At 49.4% G+C, this 12313-nt stretch overlaps 1 protein-coding gene across 1 annotated transcript in view; it reads left to right on the forward strand.

Annotated features, from left to right (window-relative positions):
• The window catches only part of UNC45B (unc-45 myosin chaperone B), a 33654-nt gene that overhangs the window by 15712 nt on the left and 5629 nt on the right, over nt 1-12313 (forward strand). The window contains exons 8-13 of the mRNA XM_030924098.1: nt 330-501; nt 4467-4767; nt 6224-6318; nt 6502-6643; nt 8510-8650; nt 11114-11241. Of these exons, the coding sequence (XP_030779958.1) occupies nt 330-501; nt 4467-4767; nt 6224-6318; nt 6502-6643; nt 8510-8650; nt 11114-11241 (979 nt within the window). The remainder of the gene's footprint in view (nt 1-329; nt 502-4466; nt 4768-6223; nt 6319-6501; nt 6644-8509; nt 8651-11113; nt 11242-12313) is intronic.

The raw sequence follows: 12313 nt of genomic DNA on the forward strand, positions 1-12313 counted from the left end.
AGAATATGAAATAGTATTTGGAGAAGTCTATACATCAACCTGTGGAATGTCAGCATTGGTATAGTTCTCTGAGATCAACTAGTCCTGATTTTGTACATATGAAAATAGAGGCCCCTAGAGGGAGGTGAATTGGTCAAGGTGGGGGCAGTGTCAGGTGTAGAACCTGGGTCCCTTGACCCCATTCTGGGGCCCTTCATTCTGGATGAACTACATGTGTTCTACAGACAGGGCTGGAGAGAAGCTGGTGATAACACGTCACTGAGTGAGGGGTGTGTTTGTGAGGATGGAGCCCAGCAGGAATCTTAGGCTTGCCACTGTCTACCCTGCAGGTCTGAGGAAGATCCTGAAGGTCGTGGGGCAGGTTCCAGATCTGCCATCCTGCCTGCCCCTGACTGACAACACCCGCATGTTGGCCTCTATCCTCATCAACAAGCTCTACGATGACCTGCGCTGTGACCCGGAGCGCGATCACTTCCGCAAGATCTGCGAGGAATACATCACGTAAGTTTCCTGGAGGCCTCACAGGGTCAGGCTCTGTCTTAGTTATCTACGGCTATGTAACAAATTATCTCAAAACTTAGTAGCTAAAAACAATAATGTTTTATTATCTCACACAAGAACAGAAATTTGGGAGTGGTTTGGCTGGGTGGCTCTGGCTTATGGTCTTTCATGAAGTTACAGTCATGTGCTGGCTGGGGCTGCAGCCATCTGAAGGCTTGACGGGGGCTAGAAAATGCTTCCAAGATGATGGACTTACACAGCTGGCACATTGGTGCCGGCTGTTGGTGGGAGGCCTGGGTTCCTCTCGCTGCAGACCTCTCCAGAGGCTGCTGAAGCGTCTTCACTGCATGCCACTGGCTTGTCCCACAGTAAGAGATCCAAGAGGGAGCAAGGCCGCAGAGAGACATCTTCTCTAGCCTCAGAAGACACATGTCATCACTTCCATCACATTCTATTCATTAGAAGCAAGTCAATAAGTTTGGCCTACATTTAAGGGGAAAAAATTAGGTTTCACTTTTTGCAGGGAGGAGTGTCAACATATTTTTGGATATATTTTATTTATTTGTTGAGACAGGGTCTCACTCTGTCCCCCAGGCTGGAGTGCAGTGACACAATCATAGCTCACTGCAGCCTCAAACTTTTGGGCTCAAATGAGCCTCCTTCCTCTGCCTCAGCCTCCCGAGTAGCTGAGACTACAAGCGTGCACTACCATGCCTGGCTAATTTTTGTATTTTTTGTTTCACTGTATTTCCCAGGCTGGTCTTGAACTCACCCTCCCAGAGTAGCTGGGACTACAGGCATATGCCACCATGCTGGCCTATTTTTTTTTTTTTTTCTGTCGCCCAGGCTGGAGTACAGTGGCATGATCATGGCTCACTGCAGCGTCAGCCTGCTGGGCTCAAGCGATCCTCCTTCCTCTGCCTCAGCCTCCCGAGTAGCTGAGACTACAAGCGTGCACTACCATGCCTGGCTAATTTTTGTATTTTTTTGTTTCACTGTGTTTCCCAGGCTGGTCTTGAACTCCAAAGCTCAAGCAATCTTCCTGCCTCAGCCTCCCAAAGTGCTGGGATTACAGGCATCAACTACCTTGCCCAGCCACGGACATATTTTAAACCTACCACTGGCTTCTGTGGTTGAAAGGAACAAATGCCAGCTTGTCAAGGAGGGAGACCCGGTTCTTTCAAGACTAGGAACTGTGTGGCTTTGCAGAGTTAGACAGGGGTTAGGGCCCTCAGCAGCTGCAGTTCCTGGGTCTCCTTACTGGCGCTCCAGCATCAGTGTGACTCCAGTGCATGACCTTTTAATTCTTTATTGCAGTGATTCCAAGACTTGTAAATTATTCAGATTTCTGAGATATTCCCTCTTGACTCAGTAGTTTGGGGTGTGGCTCAGGAAGCTGCATGCTTAAAAACACTCCAGGTGAGTCTTAGGTGGGTGAAGACGTTGACTGTACTCTGCTTTTCCTTTCTATATTCCAGAGGTCAACAAACCTTTTCTACGAAGGGCCAGAGAGTAAATATTTTAGTCTTTGTGGGTCATAAAAGTCTCTGTCAACATATTTTTAAAAATCCTTTAAAATGCAAAAAGCTGGCTGGGTGCAGTGGCTCACACCTCTAATCCCAGCACTTTGGGAGGCCGAGGCATGTGGATCACCTGAGGTCAGAAGTTCAAGATCAGCCTGACCAACATGGTGAAACCCCATCTCTACTAAAAATACCAAAAATTAGCCGGGTATGGTGGCACATGCCTGTGATCCCAGCTACTAGGGAGGCTGAGGCAGAAGAATCACTTGAACCCAGGAGGTGGAGGTTGTAGTGAGCCAAGATTGTACCACCACTGCACTCCAACCTGGGCGACAGAGCAAGACTCCATCATAAAAAGAAAAAAAAATGCAAAAAGCTGCTGGCCAGGTGTGGTGGTTTATGCCTATAATCCTAGCACTTTGGGAGGCTGATGTGAGAGAGTCACCTGAGGCCAGGAGTTCGAGACCAGCCCGGGCAACGTAGAGACCCCATCTCTAAAAATAAAAAAAATTAAAAATTAGCTAAGCGTGGTGGTGCACCCCTGTAGTTCCAGTTACTTGGGAGGCCGAGGTAGGAGGATCACTTGAGCCCAGGAGGTCAAGGCTGCAATGAGCCCTGAATGCACTACTGCACTCCAGCCTCGGTAACAGAGTGAGACCCTGTCTCAAATAAAATAAAATAATGTGAAAGCTATTCTCAACTTCCTGGATTTGCCAACTCCTTCTCTACCCCATGGCTTCCACTCGCCCTGACTTTGGTTCACTGATCTCTTCTTAAGGCTTCTCTCTTTCTCTATCTCAGTTTCAACTTTTCCTGCTGACTTCTTGAGTCCCTCATGAGGTCCCCAATTGACTTCCATTACTTGTCATGCAGCTAGTTCTTATTTGGGCTGGTTGATTGAAGCCCTCTCCTGTCAGCCTGTGGAATGCTGAGAGGAGGGGTCACTGCCTTCATCAAATGGTACCCCAGCCTGCCCCTAGCAAGAGTGGAATACACCCCACTTCATCAGGGGCGGGGGCTGTGTGGGGACCCAGTGTCAGCTCAAAGGTCAGACCCCAACTAATTACGAAGGATGCTGGTTCCCTGGGCACTGAGTGGAGAGATGAGGCACAGGACATGGGATGCTCAAGCTGGAGGGGCTCTCAGAGCTTCCAAAGCCGACTCCTCTTCCCCAGGGGAACTTGCCCGAGATCCTCCAACAGTCAGAGGCAGACATGGGACTAGAGCCCAGGTCTTGGACTCTCAGTGTGGAGTTCTCCTGACCAGTCCATGCTGCCTTCTTGCATTTATACACAGCTGCATTTCCACTGTGCATATCTGCCCTGTTTCCAACAATGCACCAACCTGGGCAGATGAGAAGCATCAGAAGGCATGTCACCTCTGACATTCCCACACAGAGATTCTCCCCTAGAGTAGATGGTAATAGATTCTGAAAGCAAGGCAGAACGTTCCTGGATATCTAACCCACATGCTCACTGACAGGGGACGGACTGAGACCAGATCACCAGAGGGGAGTGACCGGCCCAGGCCATGTCACAGTGAGATGCAGTGTGAAGGGCATCGTGCTAGGCCTTTTTGTGTTGTTGTCGATGCTGTACTGTCTTCCCAGACACAGCAGCTGCTGGAAAGGCTGTCAACTGACAGCGTTCAGCTGTTATCTCTCTTTGGGACTTGCCTCAGTTGAGGAGAGCTGTTTCACCCTCTCCAGGGAAGCCAGTGTGCAAAGACTCGCCCCAGGCTAGTTGAGGTGACTCAGACCTATAATAGCAGTGCTTTGGGAGGCCAGGTGAAAAGATCACCTGAGGCCAGGCGTTTCAGATCAGCTTGGGCAACACAGCAAATCCCGTCTCCACCAAAAATTTAAACAATTATCTGAGCATGATGGTGTGCACCTGTAGTCCCAACTGCTCAGGAGGCTGAGGTGGGAGGATTGCTTGAGCTTAGGGGTTTGAGGTCACAAAGAGCTATGATGGCACCAGTGCACTCCAGCAACAGAGCAAGACTCAGTCTCAAAAAAAGAAGGACTCACTCCAACTTGGAACAACTGTGAAGGATGTTCCAGCTCCAGAACTTCTTGGAGGCTGAGGCTTTGTGTTGACTGCAAAATGCCTCCCTCTGCCCCAGTCCTGCTTCCTTCTCTTCCCAAGAGCTCTCTCAAATAAACTTCCTGCATGTTAATCCCTGAGTCAGAGTGTATTTCCCAGAGGCACACCCTGTGACACATCTGTTATGTCATTTATCCTCACCACAACTCTGAGAACCAGTAGTACTATCCTCAGTTTACAGGAGCTGAGGCTCAGAGAGGTTCGCTGAATAGCTCAGTATCACACAGCACATGAGTGGTGGAGCCAGGATGCAAATCCAAATCCGTCTGCCTCCAAATCTCACACTCTTTCCAATCTCTTGGACCAGTTCTCTAGACCACCCTTGGCTTTGTTTTAGGGGCAAGTTTGACCCCCAGGACATGGACAAGAATTTGAATGCCATCCAGACGGTGTCAGGGATCCTGCAGGGCCCCTTTGACCTGGGCAACCAGCTGCTGGGACTGAAAGGTGTGATGGAGATGATGGTGGCACTATGTGGCTCAGAGCGCGAGACGGACCAGCTGGTGGCCGTGGAGGCCCTCATCCATGCCTCCACCAAGCTCAGCCGTGCCACCTTCATCATCACCAATGGAGTGTCACTGCTCAAACAGATCTACAAGACCACCAAAAATGAGAAGATCAAGATCCGCACACTGGTGGTGAGTGGGCTCGGTACCACCCTCCTACTCGGTACCAGGAGCCATGCCAGGCACCAGGGACACCGAAATGAATGAGTTGAGGCCACCGTCCTTGGGGAGACCAGGTTCAAGGGGGCACCAGATCCAGTCACAGACCCCTGCAGAACAGGGCATATCCAGGGGGCTTGTGAGGTTGTAGATTCAGAACGGTGATCTCTGCTGCTTAACCCTGAGGACGTTCGTCTCCCTGCTTACGAACAGCATGAACACTGATGAGCTTGTGTCCAGGATGCATTTTCAGAGCAAATTCTGAAAAGTCAGTTTCCTTAATCAGTTTCTATAAGGCATTTTTTTTCCACTTTCATTTTACTTTTTTTTTTGAGATGAAGTCTCACTCTGTCACCTAGGCTGGAGTGTAGTGGTGTAATCTCAGCTCACTGCAAACTCCACCTCCCAGGCTCAACTGACTCTTGTGTCTCAGCCCCCAGAGTAGTTGGAATTATAGATGTGTGCCACCACACCCAGCTAATTTTTGTATTTTTAGTAGAGATGGGATTTTGCCATGTTGGTCAGTCTGGTCTTGAACTCCTGACCTCAGGTGATCCAACCCCCGGGCCTCCCAAAGTGCTGGGATTACAGGCGTGAGCCACTGTGCCTGGCCTGAAGTTATTATTATTGTTATTGTTGTTATGTTTTGAGACAGAGTCTCCCTCTGTCACCCAGGCTGGAGTCCAGTGGCATGATCTTGGCTCACTGCAACCTCCACCTCCTGGGTTCAAATGATTCTCCTGCCTCAGTCTCCCAAGTAGCTGGGATTACAGGTGCCTGCCAGCACACCTGGCTAATTTTTGTATTTTTAGTAGAGATGGGTTTCACCATGTTGGCCAGGCTGGTCTCAAACTCCTGGCGTAAGAGATCCACCCGCCTTGACCTCCCAAAGTGCTGGGGTTACAGGCGTGAGCAACTGCAGTCAGCATCAATTTTTTAAAAACAAATTTTAGCTTCTGACAAAAGTGACTTTTCTCTTATGAAATTGCCCCCCTAAGAAAAGTCCAATTTTCTCTGGGTAGAATTTTGCACATCTGAATCTGTTATCTACCCAGAAGATAGAATTTCGCTGCCAGTTTCCGTGCCATAATAAGGTTCCCCATTGAAGCTTCAGATATGGTTAACTTGGTCTTGCTGTTTTTTTCAAAATGGCAGGCACAATACATCTGTGGGGTCAAAATGGTGGGGGTCAAAATGGAGGGCAAGAATTTGCAACTCGATGGGCCTCTATCCTAACCCAGAGTATCAGGGAAAGTATCTCAGCAGAGGTGACACCTGAGCTGAGTTTTACAGTCTGCACAGAGGTGGATCCAAGCAAAGAAAGAGGGGCGAAGTGTTCTGCCCATAGAAACCTGTTTGAGCAGGGCTTCATCCGCAAGCCTTGGTGTCTCTGATCCTGCATGCGTCTGCTGTCTCCTCTCCTCCACAGGGACTCTGTAAGCTTGGCTCCGCAGGCGGCACAGACTACGGTCTCAGGCAGTTTGCGGAAGGGTCGACAGAAAAGCTGGCCAAACAGTGTCGCAAGTAAGGGGGCTGTGTTTCCCAGGCCCTGCACCTCCTCATGCGCCTTCCGGGCAGGAGTCTCTGGGGTGTGCTCCAGTGAAGTGTGAAAGGGACCTCATCCCCGGTTCACCACCCTGAAATCGCCTCACCCTCTTGACCTGAGCCCTGGGCCCCTTCCCATGTGTGCTCCCTCCTCACTTCCAGGTGGCTGTGCAATACGTCCATAGACACCCGGACCCGGCGCTGGGCAGTGGAGGGCCTGGCCTACCTCACGCTGGACGCTGATGTGAAGGACGACTTTGTCCAGGACATCCCTGCCCTGCAGGCCATGTTTGAGCTGGCCAAGGCAAGTGTGGAGGAGTCTGGCCTGACCACAAACCTCAGGAAAGGTCTGCTGGGTCCAGACCCACAGGGATTGGATCCCAGTCTTCCCCCTGGCTCTACTCCTTACCCCTGTGTAAACCTGATCGGTTATTTCCCCTTTTCTGGCCCTCATTTTACCTGACTGTAAAATGGACTCCCAACTCCTAATGTCTTCCAGAGTGGGAAGATGCACAAGAGGGCAGTTTGTTTTCCTGGTGAAGGGGTGGCCTGCCCCTCCACACCTGTGGGTGTTTCTCGTTAGGTAGAACGAGAGACTTGAGAAAAGAAATAAGACACAGAGACAAGGTATAGAGAAAGAAAAGCGGGGCCCAGGGGACCGGCGCTCAGCTTACAGAGGACCCACGCCGGCCCCGGTCTCTGAGTTCCCTTAGTATTTATTGATGATTATCTTTACCATCAAAAAGATAAGGGAGTGGCAGGACAATAGGATCATTTTAGGGAGAAAATCAGCAGTAAGACATATAGATAAAGATCTTTGTGACCTGAATAAGTTCAAGGAAAATGCTGTGCCTTGAGATGCATATGCAAACATCTCCATAAACCTTTTAGCAGCATTGCTCCAGCAAATCCCACCTTATTCCTAAAGGCGGTTTTCTCTTTGCTCAGTAAACAAAGCACACAATGGGTTTTACACGGAGATGTTCCATTGCCCAGGGAGGGGCAGGAGACAAATGTTTTTCTCTTACTTGAGATTAAGAGAATGGTGATGACCTTTAACCACAAGCAGCCTTTAGGCACTTGTTTAACAAAGCACATTCTGTACAGCCCAAAATCCTTTAAACCTTAAGTCACCATAGCACATGTCTCTTGCAAGGACAAGGTTGGGGGTAGGGTCACAGATTAACAGCATCTCAAATACAGAACCAAATGGAGTCTCTTAAATCTACTTCTTTCCATATAGACACAGTAACATGTTGACCTCTGTTTTCCCCACACCTGGGGTCCTCAGGAGGTGAGGTCTTGAAGGACCTGAGGCAGCTAAAAAAAATAATAATAATAAAATAAAAAAGAAAAAATAAAAAAGTGGGGCATCGTATTACGTGCCTGTAATCCCAGCACTTTGGGAGGCTGAGGCGGGCGGATGGCTTGAGCTCAGGGGAGTTCGGGACCAGCCTAGGCAACATAGTGAAACCCCATCTCTACAAAAAATTAAAAAATTAGCCGGGCGTGGTGGCACATACCTGTAATCCCAGCTACTCGGGAGGCTGAGGTGGGAGGATTGCTTGAGCCTTGGGAGATTGAGGCTGCAGTGAGCTAGAATTGCACCTCTGCACTACAGCCTGGGTGACAGAGAGAAACCTTGCCTCAAGAAAATAAATAAATAAAAGAGGCTGTGCCTGGCCTTTCTGGGAACCTGCCCTCCCCTCCCAGACCCTCCCAGACTCCTTTCCTTGTCTGCCGGGCCAACTCTCTGGCTCTTTTCTACCAGTAAAGGAAGAAAGTTTGGGAGAGATTTTCGCCAGGACTGGAGAATGTTCAGCTCCTGCCCCATCTCCAGTTGGATGGGAAAGTGTTAGACTGGGCTTTTGGAATAGGCACAAACTGAGGATCTTTGTGAGACAGCTCCTATTCATACTGTCAGAGCTGCTGTTGGAGGGTGCAGGAGACACTGCTGCCCGCCTTTATGGACAGAGCCTCTCCTGCACTGCTGTCTTTCCTCAGAATAGGCCCTACCAGCTGCACTACCCAATAGCCTCTCCTGCACTACCCTATTCCTCAGAATAGGCCCTACCCTGCCTGCTGGCCACGTGAGGGAGCATCCTGGAAGCAGAGATTTGTCCTAAAGTTTCCTTTCTGTTTTCCCTCTCCCCAACCCTGTGCCTTCCAGACCAGTGACAAGACCATCCTGTACTCGGTGGCCACCACCCTCGTGAACTGCACCAACAGCTACGATGTCAAGGAGGTCATCCCGGAGCTTGTCCAGCTCGCCAAGTTCTCCAAGCAGCATGTGCCCGAGGAGCACCCGAAGGTAGGGTCAGGCGCAACGTGGGAGGGATCTGGTCTGTGCCACCAGGCCTCCAAAGGAGGCGGAACGGCAAAAGGAGTGGTGTCAGGAGCAGCGTGGTGTGTGTTTGGGTGGTTGGGGGTAGGATACACATACACTGAAGATGTTAATGGTAAACTTTCCCACCAGATAGTGCTCATGCTTTTTCTTTGTTTTTATTTTCTATTTTGAAAAAAATCCAACAATTTGTAATCTGAGAAAACAAACGGAGCTATGATGGACACTTTGCAATTTGTGTTGTTGATTTTATGGATTAAAGACAGTTTTATTTCATGTCTCCAACAGATAGCAATTTGATTTTCTCAGATTTCTGGGTTTTGTGACATGGGTGCTAAGTAGGAATCATGAGAGGAGAGGCATGGTCAGCCCAGAAGTCACAGATCCCCTGGACCCCTCTCCAACAATTCCCTGCACATGAAGATATGATTTGTGTGTGATTTGCATATGAATATATGCAAGATATAGCCAGCCAATAAAATCATTTAGATTTTTTTTAATGATCAAAGTAATATAATCATGCTGCAAAACGAGTTAAAATGTGGAGAAAAGGGAATAACCACTCATGATTATGTCATCTCCACATGACTGCTGTTGGCATTTTGACGCTATGTTACCTACCAGGGGCTTTTTTTCTATGTATCTTTTTTCTTTTCACAGTTACAATCAGAATATATTTATCATTTTGTGCCAGATTTTGGAAAAATATGTTTTCCACATTGCCATCTCATTCTCTGAATCATTTTTATTGTATTTATTTTTTGAGACAGAGTCTGGCTCTGTCACCCAGGCTGGATTGCAGTAGTGAGATCTAGGCTCACTGCAACCTCTGCCTCCCAGGTTCAAGTGATTCTCCTGCCTCAGCCTCCTGAGTAGCTGGAATTACAGGCACGCACCACCACTCCCAGCTAATTTTTGTATTTTTAGTAGAGACAGGGTTTCACCATGTTGGCCAGGCTGGTCTTGAACTCCTGACCTCAAATGACCCACCCACCTCGGCCTCCTAAAGTGCTGGGAATCCAGGCGTGAGTCACCGCACCCGGCCTCTGAATCATTTTTGAAAGCTGGATGATGTTTCATCCAGGCAAGGGTGCAGAGCATGTGCTGTGGCTGTGAAGTTCCAATGTGGCTTCCAGGGCTTGCCCAGGGTTGTCAGCCCCTTCCCCACCACTCGCCGCTCTGAGGATTGTCTGTAGGGACTCTTTAACCCTGAGTTGACTTTGGGTTTCCAGCAAACCCAATCTATTGTTATGGCGGCTTCATCCACTGTGTCCTTTCTCTCCTGCCTATACCCTCTACCTCCCCTCCCACCCCAGCCTTTTCCAAGAAAAACAATATATGCATCATTTAGTCTTTTGGATTATCCTTCTTTAATTTCATTCCTCTGTGAATGAGAGAACCTTTGGGACTGGTTTTCTACGATATCAGCTCCTCAGGCTCTGTCTTGGGATTAGGGAAGGCAAGGAAGAAAAGAGACAGTGACACAGGACAGCAGAGCGTGCTATATAGCCCTTGGCAGTTGTTTGGGAAGAGGGAATCTGGAGAAGTGTCTTAGTTTCCTATTGTTTCTAGAACACATTGCCACAAGCACTGTGACCTAAAACAACACAATTTTTACATTTTTTTTGTATTTTTTTTTGAGACTGAGTCTCCCTCTGTTACCCAGGTGGAGTGCAGTGGTGCAATCTTGGCTCACTGCAACCTCCGCTTCCTGGGCTCAAGCAATTCTCCTGCTTCAACCTCCCGAGTAACTGGGATTACGGACACGCTCCACCATGCCCAGCTAATTTTTGTATTTTTAGTAGAGACGGGGTTTCGCCATGTTGCCCAGGCTGGTCTCGAACTCCCGGGCTCAAGTGATCCATCCACCTCAGCCTCCCAAAGTGCTGGGATTACAGACGTGAGCCATCGCGCCTGGCCCAGTTTTTAAAATCTTATAGTTCTGGAGGTCAAGAGTCCTAAAATGAGTCTCACTCGGCTAAAGTCAAGGTGTTAGCAGAGCTGGTTTCTTCGGGTGGCTCTAAAGGAGAATCATTTTATTGCCTTTTTCAGCTTCTAGAGGCCACCCACATGCTTTGGCTGGTGACCTTGAACCACTCCGACCTCACTTCCATTCCATTGTCACATCTCCTAGTGCTAACTCTGATCTTCCTGCCTCCCTCTGACAAAGATCCTGGTGATTATATTGGGCCCACACAGAAATCTAGGCTTACCTCTCCATCTCAAAATCCTTGACTTAATTGTGTCTACAAAATCCCTTTTGCCATGTAAGGTCCCACGTTCACAGGTTCCAGAGATTAGGCCGTGGACATCTTTGGAGGCCATTATTCAACCGACCCCAAGAATTTAGAAATGCACCATCTTTGGTTCCAATTCAGATTGGCCTAGCACCCAGGACCCTCTTACATTGCCATCTTTTCATCTCCCCAGGACAAAAAGGACTTCATAGATATGCGGGTGAAGCGGCTTCTGAAGGCGGGTGTCATCTCTGCTCTGGCTTGCATGGTGAAAGCAGATAGTGCCATCCTCACCGACCAGACCAAGGAGCTGCTGGCCAGGTGGGGCTGCAGTGGACCAAGGCTTGGAACTAGGGCTGAGGGCTGAGGGGCCTGGAGTGTAGCATGCTGGGCAGGGAGATAGAAATGCTGGGGGCCTAAATGAGATAAGATATTGGGAAAGCCTGGAAAAAGGTCTGAAGGGATCCGCTTTGAAAAGTGACATGGGACCAGGGGTGGTGGCTCATGCCTATAATCCCAGGGCTTTGGGAGGCCGAGGTGGGAGGCTTACTTGAGTGCAGGAATTCAAGACTAGCTTGGGAAACATACTGAGACCCCATCTGTACAAAAAATTTTAAAATTAGCCTGGCCTGGTGGTGTGCACCTGTACTCCCAGCTACTTGGGAGGCTAAGGCAGGAGGATCACTTGAGCCCAGGAATTCAAGGCTGCAGTGAATGATGATGGTACCATTGCACACCAGCCTGGGCAACAGAGCAAGGTCCTGTCTCTATACAACAGAGGAAAGAAAGAAAGAGAGAAAGAGAAAGAAAGAAAGAAAGAAAGAAAGAAAGAAAGAAAGAAAGAAAGAAAGAAAGAAGAAAGAAAGAAATAAAGAACATAGAAAGCAAGAGAAGAGAGCGAGAGATCGAGATATAGAGAGAGCTATGCTGGATTGATTGTCTTTCTTTCACCGACCTGCATCCTCCCTACCCCTCACTCCAGAAAGAAAGCCCAGCCTCCTCCGCCCTCCCTAACTCCGCTCCCTGCGCCCGCCCTCCACTCCCTCCTCTCCTCCTCCTCCATCAACCGCCCGCGTTCTGTGCGTCCCTCCCCTACCTCGATCTTCCTTCCAGGGCGGTCTCCGGCCCATTCCGTCTTCCGTCCCCCCTCCTCCTTCCGTAGACCGCCATCCATACCCCGCCCGCGCTAGCCATACAGCACAAAAGCGACCCGCCCGATGTCGCCATTCGGTCTGCCTTCCTTTCTTCCCCTTCCGTCTCTCTCGACCTTCCCTCCCTCCTCCCCTCCTCACCCTCCGCCCTCCTCCCTCCCTACTTTCCCCTCCCGCCGCCCTCCTTCCGGCAGCCGTGAAAGCATATGGAACGACCCTTCAGTGAATGAAGAGAAGTTACA

This window comes from Rhinopithecus roxellana, chromosome 19, assembly GCF_007565055.1.
Source record: "Rhinopithecus roxellana isolate Shanxi Qingling chromosome 19, ASM756505v1, whole genome shotgun sequence".
NCBI classification, from domain to species: Eukaryota; Metazoa; Chordata; class Mammalia; order Primates; family Cercopithecidae; genus Rhinopithecus; species Rhinopithecus roxellana.